This window comes from Vulpes vulpes, chromosome X (genome assembly GCF_048418805.1).
Source record: "Vulpes vulpes isolate BD-2025 chromosome X, VulVul3, whole genome shotgun sequence".
NCBI classification, from domain to species: Eukaryota; Metazoa; Chordata; class Mammalia; order Carnivora; family Canidae; genus Vulpes; species Vulpes vulpes.
Window position 1 is genome coordinate 77,087,189 of NC_132796.1, and position 19,485 is coordinate 77,106,673.

General features: G+C 36.3%; 1 protein-coding gene across 2 annotated transcripts in view; it reads left to right on the forward strand.

Annotated features, from left to right (window-relative positions):
- RNF128 (ring finger protein 128) overlaps positions 1-19,485 on the forward strand; it is a 106,273-nt gene that overhangs the window by 72,179 nt on the left and 14,609 nt on the right. For both annotated transcript variants that reach the window (XM_026014885.2, XM_026014884.2), the window contains exon 3: positions 17,571-17,642. In XM_026014885.2, coding sequence (XP_025870670.1) covers positions 17,571-17,642 — 72 coding nt within the window. The remainder of the gene's footprint in view (positions 1-17,570; positions 17,643-19,485) is intronic.

Consider the following 19,485-nt stretch of genomic DNA (forward strand, 5'->3'; position numbering starts at 1 on the left):
CTAAAAAGTTTTATTTTCTGTAATTTGTCTATGGCCTTAATCTTGCTTAAGTCTTCTGACACCTCATTAGGGAGCATAGCCAGCATTTAATTATATCTGGGTGTAAATACATATGTTCTTTTAATTTTTGTTTAGTTACCAAAACATTTCATGCTAATATAGAAAATTTAGAAATCAGGAAGTACAAGGGAAAAAAACCTTCACTCAAACCCCATATAACAAAAAATCTGTAGTCACCACCAAAAAGTAACCACTGCTATTTTACACGTATGTGCGCATCTGTGTATGTGTGTATTTGCACGTGGGATCAGGGCTGGGTAGAGAGACTAGACTGAATATCATGGGATGGCAAGTTTAAAGATCTGATTATGAATGATAGAGTGCTAGACTCCAGTCACATATTCATCATTTCTATCATATTTTAACAACTGATGTATAAATAGTTACAAAATATAGAATTAATAGAGCAGAAATAGAGAAGCATCATTGAACCAGGGAATTACCTGTGGTTGTGGCCATTGATCCTACCACTTTTAAACTGCCCCTCATCCCCCTGATAGCCTCACTTTTCTCCTTCCCCACCTTCACTTCCATGGCCACTCCCATGGTCATTACCATATATGTTACATACATCTTCAGTTCCTTTGGCCCTTCTCTCTCTGTTACACTTGCTGTCACAATCCAACCCTGGTTATATCCTGCTTCCTCCCTACTCAGTGCCTGCACTTTGAAGTAGCAGGAAAACACTGACATCAGTACAGACTGATCTTCCTTTAAATTTATGACCACAGACTCAGGGTGAGCTCTCAATACTGCAAACAATTGTACTCTGTTTTCTTAGTTCCCCCCTCCCCCGCTGCTTTTGCAGGTAACTAATCATACATGTTCCTTTCTCCTTAAACCTCCAACACCTTCTCCAACTTCACTCTCTGCTCATGGTTTGGATTGTATTCCACTGAGGAAATTGAAGTGATCAAAAGAGTACTTCTCCATGCTTCTGCCACAGCTACCCATCTATGTGCATCTGTGTCTGTGTCCTATGTCCTCTGCCTTGTCTTCTGCTATTGTGAGCACACAAACATGCTATTATTGTTTCCCTTTGCATAATTACTTCTCTTGACACCAGGCCAGAAATCTTGGAGTTATTCTTTGTTCCTCTTTTACCTCTCACTTCCCAACATTACCTCCATCAGCAAATCCTGTTGGTTCTACCTTTATTAAATATCCAGAATCCAGTTACTTCTCACCAGTTCTATTGCTTCCATCCTGGGCCAAGCCACCATCATTTCTTAGCTCCTCTCCTTCTCAAATATTCTCAACATAACAGCAGAGTGGCGTGCTATTTCTCCAGAATGCTCAATAGGGATTTAATGCTTCTAGCTTATCATATAGTAAGGGCAGGAATACATTCTTATATGTACTGAGAAGTTCCTCCCAAGGCAATGAAATTCTGGCCACTTATGTACTCTTTTTTCCAACAAGCAAAGATGAACCCAATTTATTTGGGTGTGGGGGAGCAGTGAAGATTTCTCTATTGAAGTTAATTGAATTTAGGAACAGACTAGAAATTGAAATCTTATTATAAAACCTTCAAGAAGATTAGACACAAGTATATTGTAATGAGTGATGATTATCTCAATGTTTAAAGTTAATTGACTTCTGTTCCTCTCAGAGAAGCCACTTATCCCACTGGTGGCAGGTTCAGCCTGTTACTAACTGTAGTCAAAAGGATGTTTAAAATTCTTATGCCAAGCCATTCAGTAGTTTCACAGTATGTTAATATTTGACATTTATATATTGCACTGTTTTTATCTCTGATGTTGGAGAAAAATTGGTATCCAGTATGACTTAAAGGTTATGGATACAATAACCAGAGTGTTTGGTTTGTATATGTTCGTGGTCAGTATGTATTTCTGTATTCCAGGTACTATAATAAATCTGTTAACATGGCATTAAACCCCATCAGAAAGTAATACAGTTTATAAAGAACTGGCTGGTGTCACATAAACTCCATTGAATATATAATTCTGGTCTCATCATTCAAGTAATTTTCATAGTTTGTAATATATTTTATGAACATTAACTTGTGTAAAAATGGTCAAAAATAGCATCACAGGGTGCCTGGGTAGCTCTCAGTTAAGCATCCAACTCTTGATTTCTGCTCAGGTCATGATTACAGAGTCATGGGATCGAGCCCTGAGTTGGCCTCCATGCTCAGCACAGAGTCTGCATAAGATTCTCGTTCTCTTTCCCCCATCCCTCCCCTCTGCCCATGTGCTTGCTCTCTTTCTCTCCCAAATAAATAAATAGATAAAATCTTTAAAAAAGGAAAATTAGCATGAAAACTTCTCACCTTTTAGAGAAGGCTTTGGAAAGGGCTTCTTTCACTACTTACTGGGCTATATCTGTGTATCCTTCAGTGACTAAAGTATTAAATATATGACTGGTAATCCCTTTTCCTTATTAATATTTGAGGGTATTATGATGTCATTTACATGTTACTCAATTTTCCTGACTTCCTATTTATTATTAAAAGGTAGAGCTTGATGGTTATATATAACTATCACTAAATACTTAACTGCATTATTCTCATTTTACAGGTAGAAATAGTAATGAAACTGAGTTATGGAAACTTACCTTCATTAGAATATTAGGAATTCATTAGAATATTCAGACATGTCTTCCCTCTGAACTACTATAATGCATAGGATAGAATGTCAGGCAAACTGACAAATGTGTAGCCATGAATTTTGATGACCACGATGCCCAAATATAGTGGGCATCACATAGTGGCCACAGGCCTGTATGTCATAGAATGATGTGTGAGAACACATATCATCCCTATTCCTGTGCATGGAAAGCTTTTAAACAAATGAAAAATGTCAAAGGGTTGTGAATGAAAATGACATATTAGGCATTTCATGGTGGATTTGTGTCCATACTGGGAACAACCCTAACCTGAGACAAGGAAAATTATGGAAAACGTTATGGTGTGCTCAAACTAGTGAATTTGGCAGTGACCACTATACACTTGACTCTGGCATGAGACACCCAGAATTTGGGGGTATAGGCCATATATCCTAACTGTACTTAAGCAGTTAATATTCAGTGGCAACAAGGCATGTGTTGGATTGAACATTAGCTAGTGAAATAAAAGAGGGCTCTAGGTGAAATGGAAGCTGACCTAGGTATAATGGAAGAAGCTGAATTAACTTTTAAGGAGGAGTGACTTTCAGAAGGAAAGAATTTACTCTTTGAAATAGACACATTGGAAGGAATCATCTGGCAGGAGGGGGGAAAATGGGAATCCATTTGGAAAGATGATAAAGCCTTGATAATATGGGCACACAGACCCAATGCATAATGCTAGAGAGTGTTAGCACTCAGCATTGGGAAAGAGCATATATTTGTGTTTTTTTAAGATTTTATTTATTTATTCATGAGAGGCACACACACACACACACACACAGAGAGAGAGAGAGAGAGAGAGAGAGAGAGAGAGAGAGAGGCGCAGAGACACAGGCAGAGGGAGAAGCAGGCTCCATGCAGGGAGCCCAACATGGGACTTGATCCTGGGTCTCTAGGATCACACCCCGGGCTGACGGGCGGCGCTAAACCGCTGAGCTACCAGGGCTGCCCAAAGAGCATATATTTGACACAACAGGGTCTGTTAACTATTTTACTACAAATGGAGGCCCAAGTACCCATGGGATAATGGCCTTCCATTTTTCACTGTGGAAGCTCAGGGAGAGCATCTTTGAGACACATGAAGATCCCCAAACTTGTGGAAAGTTTTTGAGTGAAATTGTAATTTACATTGCTGATCTCTAACTTATCTTGGGCAAAGAGACGGACCAAAATAAGACAAGCTAGTAGGAACAATATTGAATGATACCCATATATTCCTCATGGAGGGGAGATGGCCTTCCTATACCACAGTCAATGGGAATCTATGACTGTTTAATAGTGTAAATTGAGCCAAATGATTGGTTTTGCCCTCAACTAACATGGAATCCAGAAAAGACAAGAGTCATCCTCACTGGCAATAACACTTGTCTGTAATAATATCTAGTATGTGGGCAAAAAAAATTCTTCTAGGAAGTTTTCATAAACACTTTTGTGATACTTCCTTGATTTATTTTGTAACCAAACTGTATCATAATCATATTGTGATATGGTATAATACTAGTATTGTTGGCAAAATTCAACCTCCTTATATAAATAAATCATGTGATAGTCAAAACTGAAACTGAACTAAAACCTCCAAAGCATATGATACCAATGGAGAGTGATTGGCCCAAGGAAGAATTAGATTTAGTTCCATTACCATATTAAATGGCTCTACACATGTTTATCACAAAGTTCAAGTAGTCCTAGAATAAGGGAGTAAACATAATTACACTGATATATCAATATAAAGATGTTTGAAATGGTCTTACAGATTGAAAGAAGCCTATGTGCACCCTTCATTGGCTTCTGCAAGTATTAGGTATTATGTTGCTCTGACTGCCCCTTATGTATATAAATGCTGTACTAGCTGCAGAAGTCCAAATAACTATGACTCTTTGTTGTTAAAAAAGACCTTGATCAAGAGATGGGGGGTAGGAGGCACCCAGGTGGCTCAGTTGGTTAAGGGTCCAACTCGATCTCAGCTCAGATCTTGATCTCACATGTCATGAGTTCAAGCCCCATGTTGGGCTCCATGCTGGGTGTGGAACCTACTTTAAAAAAGAAAAGAGAGCTAGGAGATGGGTTGTGAAGAAAGATAGCATAGTTGATCTAGTTGCTTACTCCTTTCCAGTCTCCAAGGGAACTGTGACTGGCCTTTGGTCAACCCTGGGAATGTGGCCCACAAAGTGTTCTTTATGTTAGTTTTTGATGATTTTGTTATGTACACCTGGAGCGGTAGACCATGTTGTACCAGCTTGTCATGGTGCTTGGTACTACAGTAAAGCCTGATGATATGCACCTATTTTCATTGTTGGGGTCCTGAGTTTCAGGAAGTATGGCCAGTTGCTAGCAGGATTACATATTGACCCATCTGAGCCTCAGACCCTAAGACTCAAACTGGTTCCCTGGGCAAAGATATGCCACATGTGTCTTTGTAATTTGCTACCAAAGAGATAGCATTCCTTGGTGGTCTCACATGAGAAAGAACTAAGCTACATTAATATCTTAAAATTTGTCCTTGAGGTTTTTTTTAAAAAAGAATTTATTTATTTGACAGAGCACAAGTAGGAGTAGTGGCAGGCAGAGGGAGAGGAAAAAGCAGACTCCCTGCTGAGCAGGGAGCCCCATGCAGGGCTCCATCCCAGGACCCCAGGATCATGATGTGGGCCGAAGGCAGATGCTTAACTGACAGAGCCACCCAGGCGCCCTGTCCTTGAATTTAAAGCATGACTAAAAATACTTGAAATGTTTCTGGTTATGTTAGGTTTTCTCCCCTAGTACATGAAATTAACTGGAAGACTTATCAGGTGTTTGCATACTGTACCACTGTCCATATATACTTGTGGTGGGTATATTTGTATGTATGTATCTGTTCCTGCCCAAATTTGAGACTTATTAGAGCCTTTTACAAAACCATTATTTTGGCTCTTAGATAAGAAGGGCAGATCAAACAAATTAGTCTCCTAGTAGGACCTAGTTTTTATAGTCTTTCTCTGACTCTCATTGAACAAAAGGAAGCTCTTATAATGGGTCTCATGATTTTTTTTATATTTGCTTATTCTAATCTTATATTTACATCACTAATTCTAAAGGTTTTGATTGTCTTTTTTGAAAAACACAATAATCTGAGTCATAACTTATCTACAGGGTCAAATTCCCCCTTCCCTCAAGCTCTTCCTTCTAGTGTGCATTTCCTCACACCATTCACAGTGATCACCTTCAGGCAGGAAGTCTGTACTCCTATTTATCCCCCTCTCTGTAGGTCCTTAGACTTAGGGGGAACATTTTTTATAGCCTGTACCTCCTCTTTCCTTTAGGAATGCTTCATTAAAATATTATGCATAGGTTTTTATTGAAAAAAAAAAGATTTCTTTCAGTTTTCATATATCTGAACAGCCACATGACTTAGACATTGATTTTGTTCACAACAGGAATAGATCCAAGGAAAAGAATCTTGTTACCATAATTCTTGATTCTGTTCTATAAATTGAGTCAAATTTTTTAAAAAAATTTGAAAAAGAAGAAAAAATTTTAAAAGAAGAGATGTGTTAAAGCCAGAAAATCTGGATTTGCTTATATCCACGCTCCTTTCTTTCTTTTGCACACCCTGCCCCCCCAATCAAGTAATTAGGTTTGACTCCCTGCCTAGTGTTATTCATGTGGGTTTCAAAGCTGAATGAATGCCTTGGGACCAAAAACCAGGCTGACAAATCACCAGCCTGGAACATTTATTTTGCATACTTAGATGTAAATACACCAATAAACTAGGTAGAATACCTTTCTTTGAATTTATAATTTACAAATTGAACATTGTCATATAGTATTAAGAATTGGCTTGACTTTTCATTTTCAGCCCAAATAAAGTCTTGCTCAGAACTAAGAAAACTATATAGCCGAGATTTTTCAGTGACTAGAATGATCACAGCTTTTGAATAGATTAATGACATTAAGCTTCTGTTAAAAAAGCTGGCTGACAACCAAGCTTTTTTGAATTAGTCTTCAATTCTGTTGCCAAATATTCTTATACCAGGTATCTTTTGGATTGGAGAGGAGGCAGGGAGAGTCTGTTGGTATGAAGAGTTGCTTAAAAGAGTTCCCCAAATCACAGTAAGTAGTGAATTTAGGAAGTATTTGAAGATTGGATAATAGCTGATTTTGAGGTTTTTGGTTTTTTTCTTATTTCTTTCATTCATCTTCTTCACAAAGAATGTGAAGCCTTTTAAATGCTTCTCTGCTATTACACAATGGAGGCAGTGTACTATAGTGGAGAGATCCTGGGCTTTTAAAGCCAGATAGAACCTGAGCTTGAATTGAATCACAGCTCTGCAACTAACCAGCTGCCTGGACTTTAGTCAAGCTTCTGAACCTTTTCTTGTCTACAAAACTTGGATATTAAAATACCTATTCCATAAGGTTGTTAATGATTAAACAAGATGACACATGTGTATAAAAGCTTAGGGTTGAACCTGACCACGGTGGGGGGCCGATACCTGTTCCCTAAACTTTTCTTTCCCCAAATTTAGTGGAGTAGAGGCTTTTAATGAGTACAACTGTGACTTTGATGAGAAAATCATGAAATTGTTTTAATTTCTAAATTCAGAAGCTATTTTTTGAGGAACTACTAGGCTCTATGGAAAATTTTTAAAAATGGTTAAGGCCCAGTCTTCCAGTTACTTGCAGTAGGAGAGAAAGACACATGAATAGTACAGTAACAGAATATGATAAGAAGTATAGTGGCACCTGGGTGGCTCAGTGGGTTAAGTGTCTGCCTTCAGCTCAGGTCATGATCCCAGGACCCTGCATCAGGCTCCCTGCTCAGTGGGTCATCTGCTTATTCCTCTCCCTCTGCCCCTCCCCCCACTTGTGGTCTCTCTCCTTCTCAAGTAAAATCTTTATAAAAGAGGTAGAAACAATGTGCTATTGGAATTTATAAGGTAGGAGGGAATTCTGAAATGGTGGAAAGGCATCGAAGAAGTGTCCAGTATAATTTGTGTAACAAACTAGATAAATGCTTGAAGTTGTTTTTAAGGAGTTAAACACCAATTACACTTTGCTTTGGGACACATTATCTTTAAATGTGGAGGCATATTTGGGCATCCATAAATTTGATTTAAGTAACATATCTAAACATATGTATTTAATATAAACTGCTTAATCTTCATGTTGTTCTCATATTTCAGTTTTTAGAGGAATGAATGCACCTTGGAAACTCTTGCTGTCAATGTGATTTTGAGTACTAATGGCAGTATTGTGAGAGACCTTCATTCAAGCTCTAACAACACAGTTTGTACTTCTTACCAAAATCATGGGTCTTTCATCCATGTTTAAAGAATATGGCTTTGGGACATCTAGGTGGCTCAGAGGTTGAGTGCCTGCCTTTGGCTCAGGGTATGATCCCAGAGTTCCAGGATCGACTCCCACATGGGGCTTCCTGCATGGAGCCTGCTTCTCCCTCTGCCTATGTCTCTGCCTTTCTGTCTCTCTGTGTCTCTCATGAATAAATAAATAAAATATTTTTTAAAAAAGAATATGCTTTCCTTTATAAAAGCTCAGTAGGAGTTATTGGAAATATCTGAATTTCCTATTAAAGGACTTTTTTTTTTTAAATTCCAAAGCTGCTTCGTTAAACATTGCTTTATACTATGATGCAAGTCTTTTAGAGATCCTTCAAATCTTCTGGCATCTTGGATTTTGCCCTGTAGTTTTATATCCTTCCGGCTTTTTTTTTTTTTTTTTGCATTGATCTTAATGTGAGTACTATTCTCATAAGCATAGACTTGGAAATTACATTTAGAGCTAGCCAACTCCGAGATTTTGAGCAAGGCCCTCTTCTACTGTAGGCATCAGTTTTTTTTTTTTAATTTTTTTTTTATTTTTTTAATTTATGTAGTCATAGAGAGAGAGAGAGAGAGGCAGAGACATAGGCAGAGGGAGAAGCAGGCTCCATGCACCGGGAGCCTGACGTGGGATTCAATCCCGGTCTCCAGGATCGCGCCCTGGGCCAAAGGCAGGCGCCAAACCGCTGCGCCACCCAGGGATCCCAGGCATCAGTTTTCTTATCGTCAGTTTAGATATCTGGCTAGGTGGTTTCTTTTTTTTTCTTTTTTTCTTTCTTTTTTTTTTAAACTTTATTTATTTATTCATAGAGACACACACAGAGAGAGAGGCAGAGATACAGACAGAGGGAGAAGCAGGCTCCACGCAGAGAGCCCGAGTGGGACTTTATCCAGGGTCTCCAGGATCACGCCCTGGGCTGCAGGCGGCGCTAAACCGCTGCGCCTCTGGTGTTACCCCTCTTTTTTTTTTTTTTTTTTTTTTTTTTTTTAGGCTAGGTGATTTCTAAGAGTTTTTCCAACTCTTAAGTCCTAAATGTAGACTTCCTTCCTTTCACTGTTCCTCTGTTATTTACGTATGATGTAAGTAACAGAAAATATGTGTGCATAAAATAAAGTACCATCGAATTGCCCTTTTGAGTTAACTCACAATTAAGTCCCAAAGTGGGAGTGGAAGGGTCTCAATTAGCATCTCTTCTTCAAAGGACTAGCTAGAAAAAAAAAAAAAAAAAAAAAAAAAAAAGGACTAGCTAGGCCTTCCTATTAAAACTTTCTATTAATCTATATCTCTAGTCAGGTAACAATCTAAAAAGTTTCTGCTGCTCCTGGGACAGCAAAGAAATGGTTTGATTAGTAATCTCCCTGGCATTAAGCCAAGTACTTTTCACAAAATGGTATCTTAGGTAGGAGGCAGGTTTGGACATTAAAGAATTTTCTCATATACCTATACTCATTGATTATTCCCTTCCAAAATATATTTGTTACAGATGTGTATAAACATGTTACAAGGACTTGTTATGCTTATTGATGAATAGTAGTTTATATTTTGATTTAATAAACATTTTACTGAATATCTGCTATATGACAGATATTATGCTGGATACTTTACTTACATTATCTCTAATTTTCACATGTTCTTCATATCAGCTGGAGGTTTTCCTGCTGGGGATGGAGGTACATATTCACAATAACCTCTGGTTCTGAGTGCCTAGAGTTTGCTGAATTTTCTCTAAGTTCATATTACAGTACCAAATAGGAGGTTGGCTTATCATTTTGCCATGCTGCACATCCTGTGTCTCTATGCCAAACAGCATCCATGTCCAAGTGTGAAAGCTAGCCTTTTCTTCAATTTACACATATATTATATTCACTTGTGGCATTTGTGTGTGTGTGTGATAGATTTTACTGAAAGGGAAGGAAGGATTTATTTGCAGCGTTACAGATAATTTTAAATTAACAATATCTCATACCACCTGGGATTTTTTTCCATTTGGCCAGTTCCCCCACAGAGAGACCGTCCTTTATTGATTCTTTCTCACCTTTCCCTAACCTCTTAGATGTCCTCCTAAACCCCAAAGTCACTTCTTGTATTATTATTATTGAGGCAAAATTGGTATATAACATTGACTTTTAGGTGCATAACACAATTTGACATCTGTATGCACTGCAAAATGATCACTAATGAAAGTCTAGTTACCGTCCATCACCATTCACTTGACTGCCTTTACCCATCTTGCCTAATCCCTTCCACTCTGATGACCGTAAGTGTGTTCTTTGTATCGATTAGTTTGTTTTTATATTATTTTGTTTGCTTTTTTTTAGATTCCATATCTGAGTGAGCTCTTAGGGTATTTGTCTTTCTCTGCCTAACTTATTTCACTTAGCATAATGTTCTCAAGGTCCATCCATGTTATCACAAGTGGCAAGATTTCATTCTTTATGGATGAATAGTATTCCTCTATGTCTGTATGTGTCTGTGCATACCACTTACTCTTCATCCATTCATCTACTGATAGACATTTAGATTGTTTCCATATCTTGGCTATTGTAAATAAGGTGGCAATGAAGATAGGGATGCATGTATCTTTTTGAATTAATGATTTTGTATTCTTTTCAGAAAGACCCAGAAATGGAACAGCTAGATCATATGATAGATCTATTCTTAATTTTTTTATTCTTATTTTTTTAAAAGATTTTATTTATTTTATTTTAGAGAGGGGAGGGCAGAATGAGAGGTAAAGAGAAAATCTCAAGCAGACCATGAGCTAAGTGGAGTCTGACACAGGGCTCAATCTCACAGTCCTGAGATCCTGACCTGAGCCAAAACCAAGAGTTAGGTGCTCAACTGACTGAGCCATCCACGTGCCCCTATTCTTAATTTTTTGAGGAACCTCCATACTGTTTTTCTAGTGGCTATACCAACTTACATTCCCGCGTCCTATCCAACATTTGTTATTTCTTATCTTTTTGGTAATAGCTATTCTAAGAGGTGTGAGGTGGTATTTCATTGTGGCTTTGATTTGCATTTTCCTAATAATTAGTGATGTTGAATGTCTTTTCATGTGCCTATTGGCCATCTTTATGTCTTCTTTGGAAAAATGTCTATTTAGACCCTCTGGCCCCTTATTAAATTGGATTGTTTGGGTTTTATATTGTTGAATTGTAAGAGTTTTTTTTTTTTCTTTATTTTGGCTATTAACTTTATTTTGGCTATTATATTGGATATGTGATTTGCAAATATCTTCTCCCATTGAGTAGGTTGCCTTTTCGTTTTCATGGTAGTTTCCTTTGCTGTGCAGAAGCATTGTAGTTTGATGTAGACCCATTGGTTCATTTTTGCTTTTGTTTTCCTTGCCCTTGGAATCAGATCCACAAAAATGTCACTAAGACCCATGTCAAGGAGTTTACTGCCTATGTTTTCTTCTAGGAATTTTACAGTTTCAGGTCTTACATTCAAATGTTTAATCTATTTTAATTTCTGTGTATGGTGTAAGATAATGGTCTCGTTTTTATTCTTTTGCATATGGTTGTCGAATTTTCCTAGCACCATTTATTGAAGAGACCGTCCTTTCTCCATTGTATATTCTTGGAGCCTTTGTCATAATTTGTCTGTATACGTATGGATTTGTTTCTAAGCTCTAAATTCTGTTCTATTGATCTGTGTCTGTCATTATGCCAATACCATACTGTTTTGATTACTATACAGCTTTGTTTTTTTGTTTTTTTTGTTTGTTTTTTTTTTTGTTTTTTTTTTGTTGTTTTTTTTTTTACAGCTTTGTAATATAGTTTTAAATCTTGGAGCATGATACCTCCAGGTTTGTTGTTCTATCTCGGGATTGCCCTGGCTGTTTGGGACCTTTTGTGGTTCCATACAAACTTTAGAATTATTCTAGTTCTGTGAAAAATGCCATTGGAATTTTGGTAGGGATTGCATGGAATCTGTAGATTGCTTTGGATAGTATGATCATTTTAGCAATATTCTTCCAATCCATGAGCATGAGATAATCTTTCCTTTTATTTGTGTCTTATTCAACTTCTTTCATCTTACAGTTTTCAGTGTACAAGTTTTTCACCTGCTTGGTTAAGTTTATTCATAGCTATTTTATTATTATTGATATAATTGTAAATGGGATTACTTTCTTAATTTCTCTTTATGATAGTTCATTATTAATATAACAGATCTCTGTATATTGATTTTGCATTTTACAACTTTATTGAATTCATTTATTATAACAGTTTTTGATGGAAACTTCAGAGTTTTATATAGACAGAATCATGTCATCTATGGTTTTACTTCTTCCATTCCTATTTGGATGCATCTTATTCCATTTTCTTACCTTATTGCTGTGGCTAGGACATCCAATACTATGTTGAATAGAAGTGACAGGAGTGGGCATCCTTGCCTTGTTCCTGATTTTAGAAGAAAAGTTTTTGTTTTTTTCACCATTAAATATGATGTTAGCTCTGTGTTTGTCATAAATGACCTTTATTATATTGAGGTACATTCCTTCTATACCCACTTTGTGGAGAGTTTTTATCATAAATAGAAGTTGAATTCTGTCAGTACTTTTTCTGCATCCACTGAGATAATAATAGGATTTTTATCCTTTATTTTATTTTTTAAAGATTTTATTTATTTAGTTAAGAGAGCACAGGTGGAGGGGAGGGGCAGACAGAGGGAGAGGGAGAAACAGACTCCCCACTGAGCAGGGAGCCCAATACGGAGCTTGATCCTAGTACCCCAAAATCATGACCTGGGCCAAAGGCAGAGCTTAACTGACTGAGCCACCCAGGTGCCCCTATCCTTCATTTTATTAGTGTGGTATATTGGGTTGATTGATTTGCAGATATTGAGCCATCCTTGTATCCCTGAAATAAGTCCTACTTGATTGTGTTTCATGATCCTTTTAATGTATTATTGAATTCAGTTTGCTAATATTTTGTTGAGGAGTTTTGCATCTGTGTTTATCAGAGATATTGGCCTATAATTTTCTATGTGGTGTCCTTGCCTGGCTTTGGTATCAGGGTAATGCTGGCCTTATCAAATGAGTTTGGAAATGTTCCTTCCTCTTCAATTATTGGAAGAGTTTGAGAAGCACAGGTGTTAAATATCCTTTGGATGTTTGATTGAATTCACCAGTGAAACCATCTGGTCCTGGGCTTTGGTTTGTTGGGAGGTTTTTCATTACTGATTTAATCTCCTTAGTAGAAATTGGTCTATTCAGATATTCTATTTCTTAATAATCATACTTGGAAGGTGGTGTGTTACTTGGAATTTATTCATTTCTTCTAGGTTGTCCAACTTGTTAGCATATAATTGTAGTAGTTTCTTATGATATTTGTATTTGTGTAGTATCAGTTGTAAATTCTCTTTCATTTCTGATTTTGTTTACTTGAGGCCTCTTTTTCTTGGTTAGTGTAGCTAAAGGTTTATCAAATTTGTGTATCTTTTCAGAGAACTAGCTCTCCGTTTTATTGATCTTTTCTACTATCTTTTTAGTCTCTGTTTCATTTATTTCCACTGTATCTTTATTATTTCTTTAAGATGTAAAGTCATATTGTTTATTTGAGGTTTTTCTTGTTTTTTGAGGCAGGCCTATATTACTATGAATTTCCTTAGAACAGTTTTGTTGCATCACACAGGTTTTTGTATGTTGTATTTCTATTTTCATTTGTCTCTAGGTATTTTTTTTATTTCTTTTTTTTTTTTTTTGTCAGTGACTCATTGGTTGTTCAGTAGCATGTTACATTTCTACATTTTTTGTGTCTTTTTACACTTTTCTTTGATTTCTAGTTTTTATACCCTCATGGTTGGAAAAGATGCTTGATGTGATTTCAGTCTTCTTGAATTTAAGACTTGTTTTGTGCTGTAACATGTAATCTATCCTGGAGACTATTTTATATGCACTTGAGAAGAATGTGTATTCTGCATTTTGATGGGATGTTCTATATATATCTATCAACCCCATATGATCTAATGTGTTGTTTAAGGCTGATGTTTCCTTACTGATTTTCTGTCTGGATGATTTATCTTGATGTAAATGGAATGTTAAAGTCCTCTACTATTATTTTATTGCTGTCAATTTCTCCCTTCAGGTCTGTTAATATTTGCTTTATATGTGCTGGTGCTCCTCACCCACATATGTATATGGGTACATATATATTTGTAAATGTTTTATCTTCTAGCTGGATTGACTCCTTTATCATTATGTAATGCCTTTCTTTGTCCTTTATTACAATCTTTGTTTTCATCTGATATGAGTATAGCTATACCATCTTTGTTTTTGTTTCCATTTACATAGAATATGTTTATCCCTTCACTTTCAGCCTCTGTGTCTTTACTTTCAAAGTTTCTTGTAGGCAGCATAACGTTGGGTCTTTTTTGATCCATTCACTCACTCTGTGCCTTTTGATTTGGAGAATCTAGTCCATTTACATATAAAGTAATTTTTATTTTATTTATTTATTTATTTATGTGTTTGTTTCTTTGTATTTTTTTATAGGAGTTCGATTTACAAACATATAGTATAACACCCAGTGCTCATCCCATCAAGTGCCCCCCTCATTGCCCATCACCCAGTCACCCCATCTCCCCACCCACATTCCCTTCCACTAACCCTTGTTCGTTTCCCAGAGTTAGGTGTCTCTCATTTTCTGTCACCCTCTCTGATATTTCCCACTCATTTTCTCTCCTTTCCCCTTTAATCCCTTTCACTATTTTTTATATTCCCCGAATGAATGAAACCATATAATGTTTGTCCTTCTCTGATTGACTTACTTCACTCAGCATAATACCCTCCAGTTCCATCTACGTTGAAGCAAATGGTAGGTATTTGTTGTTCCTAATGGCTGAATAATATTCCATTGTATATATATATATACCACATCTTCTCATTTAAAGTAATTATTGATAGGTGTGTACTTACTGCCATTTTGTTACTTGTTTTCTGGAGTTTTTGGTAGTTTCTTTCCTTCCTTTCTTCTCTTTCTCTTCCTTTGTGTTTTTTTTAAGATTTTATTTATTCATTCATGAGAGACACACAGAGGAAAAGACATAGGCAGAGGGAGAAGCAGGCTCCCTCTAGGGAGCCCAATGCAGGACTCAATCTCTGGACCAGGGATCACATCGTGAGCTGAAAGGCAGATGCTCAACTGCCTGAACCACCCAGGCATCCCTTCCTTTGTGGTTCAATGGATTTCTTTAGTGTTACGTTTAGATTTCTTTTTTATTTTGTGTATTTACTAAAGTTTTTGCCTTGTGGTTACCATGATGCTTACATATAATATGTATGTAATGATTGATTTCAAATTGATAAGAACTTAAATTTGAACATATTCCAAAACATTTTTGTCCCACCCACATTTTATCTTTAATATCACATTTTATATCGTTCTGTTTTATGCAGCCCTTAAATAATTGACTATAATAATTATTTACTTACTACTTATTAATAATTGTAGTAATTATTATAGTACTATATAGTTTTAGTTAAATTTACTACTAATGGCTATTAATTAATCTTGCACTTTCTTTATAAGTGATTAATCCACTATCTTTACTATATATTTACCTTTTCCAGTGCAGTTTTTATTTTTGCAAATTTTCCATTTCTTAGAAGGCTGAATTAATGGTCATGAATGTGTTCAGTTTTTTACTTATCTGGAAAACTCTTTAATCTCCCCTTCAATTCTGAATGATGACATTTCTGGATAGAGAATTCTTGTTTGGAATTTTTTTTTTTACTTCCAGCACTTAAATATGTCATACCACTCCTGTCTGGCTTGAAAGTTTCTGGTAAAAAATTTCCTGGTAGACTTATAGGATTTCCCCTGTAGGTAGCAAACTGTTTTTCTCTTGGTGCTCTTAAGATTGTCTGCTTAACTTTTACCATTTGAATTATAGTGTTTCTTGGCGTGGATCTCTTTGGGTTCCTCTTATTTGCAATTCCTTGGGGTTTCTGGACCTTGTTCAGTCCTCTCATTTTGCCTGAAGCTCTGCATTTATTTCTATGTATTAGGTAAATCAGCTCCCTCTGCAAACCTCGAAGGAACAGCTTTGTGTAAGAGCTGAGAGCTCCCATAGAGCTCAGAAGTGCTATGACCTTGGGCCACACCTGCACCAGCCCCTCAAAGGATGACCCCTCTGTGAACTGTGCATTACTGCCTGCTTTGGTGGGGCAATAGCTCTGGGGGTGGGTGAGCCCCCAGGGGGGTGTACCTTCTGGCACCAACAGGCTAGAGAAAGAGTTCGAAATTGTCACTGCCAGTACCAGCATTAACAACTTATAATGAATTATCAAAAATGGCACTTGTCTATGTTTCTGTCCCCTGATAGAGTCCCAACAAGTTTCTGGCCCTCTGGCAGACACTTCAAACTGGTATCTTTTACACTGGGCCTGGTGGTGATTGAATCAGTACATGAGCCTTTTGAGAGGAGATTCTCTTCTTAAAATTCTGGAACTAATCCTAGTTGGTTTTCAAAGCCAAGCATTTTGGGGGCTTATCTTGCTTATGCAAGATATAGGGGAAGGGGTGCCTGATGTGAAACACAAAACCCTTGTTTCTTAGGGAAAAGTTCCATATTTTTGAGATCCTTCTCCATTGTGGATTGCTGTATCTGGGGTGGGTTTTGTTTTATTTATTTATTTATTTATTTTGGTAAGACTATGTCTCTGCCGCTGTCACCCATTTTGATGGTGTTTTTTTTTTATCCTTTGTTGTGGAGGCTCTGTTTATCCAGTTTTCAGCTCTTTTTCAGCGGAAAGTATTCCATATGTTGTACAACTAATTTGTTGTGTCTGTGGTAGGAGGTGAGTTCAGAATCTTCCTACGCCACCATCTTGAATCCCCCAACTAAACTTCTGATCCAATTATGCATATTTTAGTCCTTATTTACAAAATGAGCCTTAGGCTTGCATTTTCATATCCAGACTGATGTAAATATATGTTCAGTGAAATAAGAAAGGCTTACTACTTTCAGAATCTACCCTCCTTAAAAAGCAGTAGTAGTTATAAACAGCAGTTTTTCTGCACTAATGCAAAATAACACTGTATGGATTGGTGTTATCCCCAATTTATAGGTAAGTAAATAAGTTCAACAATTTAATTACCTGTCCAGGATTATTTATTTAGTAAGTGGCAAACACAGATTTCAAAACTAGGTCCATTTTAATCCAAATCCTGTGGATTTTCTACCAAACAAGATACAATTCAAAAAAGAAATGAGGAAAGATGCATTTTAAGATTCTCAAAGGTTCAAAATAGGAAAATTGCATGGAAAATTCATAGCATCTGAATCTATTTGGGATAGTAGCTTTGTTATTATAGCCCAAAGGTACTATTTAATATTTAAGATTGTAGGGAAACATAAGTGAAAAATTTTAGTTAATTTAAAAATTCTGCCTTATAGCAGATAAATGGGACACTTATTATGGTTAAATTAGATCTTTAAAAATTCATATATACATTGACTTGTACCTAATAAATATTTATTAATCCTCTCTAACTTTTTCATCCTATTCCTTTTAAAAATAGTTTTTTTTCTAATACCTGCTATTTATATTACAGAGACAATTAAAGGCAGATGCTAAAAAAGCTATTGGAAGGCTTCAACTACGTACACTGAAACAAGGAGACAAGGTGCATTTATGACTTTTAAATGTTGTTTGTTTTAAAGCAATGCTACTAAATTATCATTGAAACTGAATTTTCTTCCAAAGTATGCTTTTCATTAGAATTTATAATTCTTATGACTTTTTTAAATCTATTTGATGCTGGAGGTAGACTGAAAAATGACCATTGGCCCCCATAGATATCTAGGTTTTAATCCCTGGAACCTGTAAATATTACCTTATATGGCAGAAAGGACCTTGCAGATGAAATTAAGTTAAGGATTTTGAGGTGTGGAGATTATCCTGGATTATCCAGGTGGGTCCTAAATATGATCACATGTGATTGTTGTTAGAAGAAGAAAAAGGGAGATTTGACTGCAGTGCAGTAGAATATGTGGCAATGGAAGTAAGAGATTATAGTGATGCAAGAAAGGAGCCATGAGCCAAGGAATACAGACAGCCTCCAGAAGCTAGAAAAGGCAAGGAAAGGGATTCTTCCCTGAAGCTTACAGAAGGAACTGCCAACACATTGACTTTTAGACTTCTGATTTCTAGAACAACAAAAGAATGAATTTGTGTTATTTTAAGCCACTAAGTTATGGTCATTTTTTACAGCAAAAACAGGAAACTAATATAATGCTTTATTGTAACTTTACTTAAAAATCCGCTTGTAGATTTAGGACAGTTAAAAACTACCTTTGGTGTGTAAAGCATGTATCAAAAAAGAGCTACAGAACATATTGAAATAAAAACTCCCATTTATAATAGCACTAGAACCATGAAATACTTAGGTATAAATCTTATAAAATATGTACATGATCTGTTTCCTGAAAACTGCAAAACACTAATGAAAGAAATCAACGAAAACCTAGATAAGTGGAGGGATATGCCATGTTCATGGGTCAGAAGAGTCACTGTTATCAAGATGCCAAATCCCCCCCAACTAATCCATAAATTCAGTGCAGTTCCAATCAAAATCCTAGTGAGATCTTTTGTATTTATTGACAGGTTGATGCTAAGTTTATATGGAAAATCAAAAGAACTAGAATAACCGAAACAATTTTTATAGTGAAGAACGAATTTGGATGAATCAACTTGCCTAATTTGCAGAATTATTTAAAAAATATAGTAGCCAGTATAGTGTGGTATTGTAGAAAGGCTAGAACTTTAGGTCAATGGGACAAAAAGAGTCCAGAAATAGACCCACACATATATGATCAATTGATTTTTGACAAAGGCACACAGGCAATTAAATGAAAAAGGGGTAGTCAATTATTGACTCTCCATATACAATGTTTGGGTATCCTTATGCAAAAAACATGAACCTCAAACAGCACTTCATACTGTCTGTAAAATTTAAGTTAAAATATATCACAGACCTAAATATAAAACCTAGAGCTATGAAATCCGTAGAAGAAAACTTTGGAGAAAAAATAGCATCACAACTTGGGTTAGGCAAAGATTACTTAGATGTGACAACAGAAACAAGCCCACTAAAGAAAACAATAGAAATTTGACTTTGTCAAAATTAAGAATTTTTGTTCTTTAACATGGTTAAGAGAATGAAAAGACAACCCACAGACTGGGAAAAAATAATTTGCAAATCACATATCTGATAAGGGATGATATCTAGAATATATAAAGAACTCTCAAAGCTCAGTAGTAAGTAAACACCATAGTGAAAAGGGGGCCAAACAGGCATTTACCAAAGAAAATATGTGGATGGCAAAAACAGATAAAAAGATGCTCAACGTCATTAGTCATTAGGGAAATGCAAGTTAAAACCACAATGAGATACCACAGCACATTCTAAAATTGCTAAAACTAATACAACTGACAGTACCCAAGAGTTGGCCACATGTGGAACAACT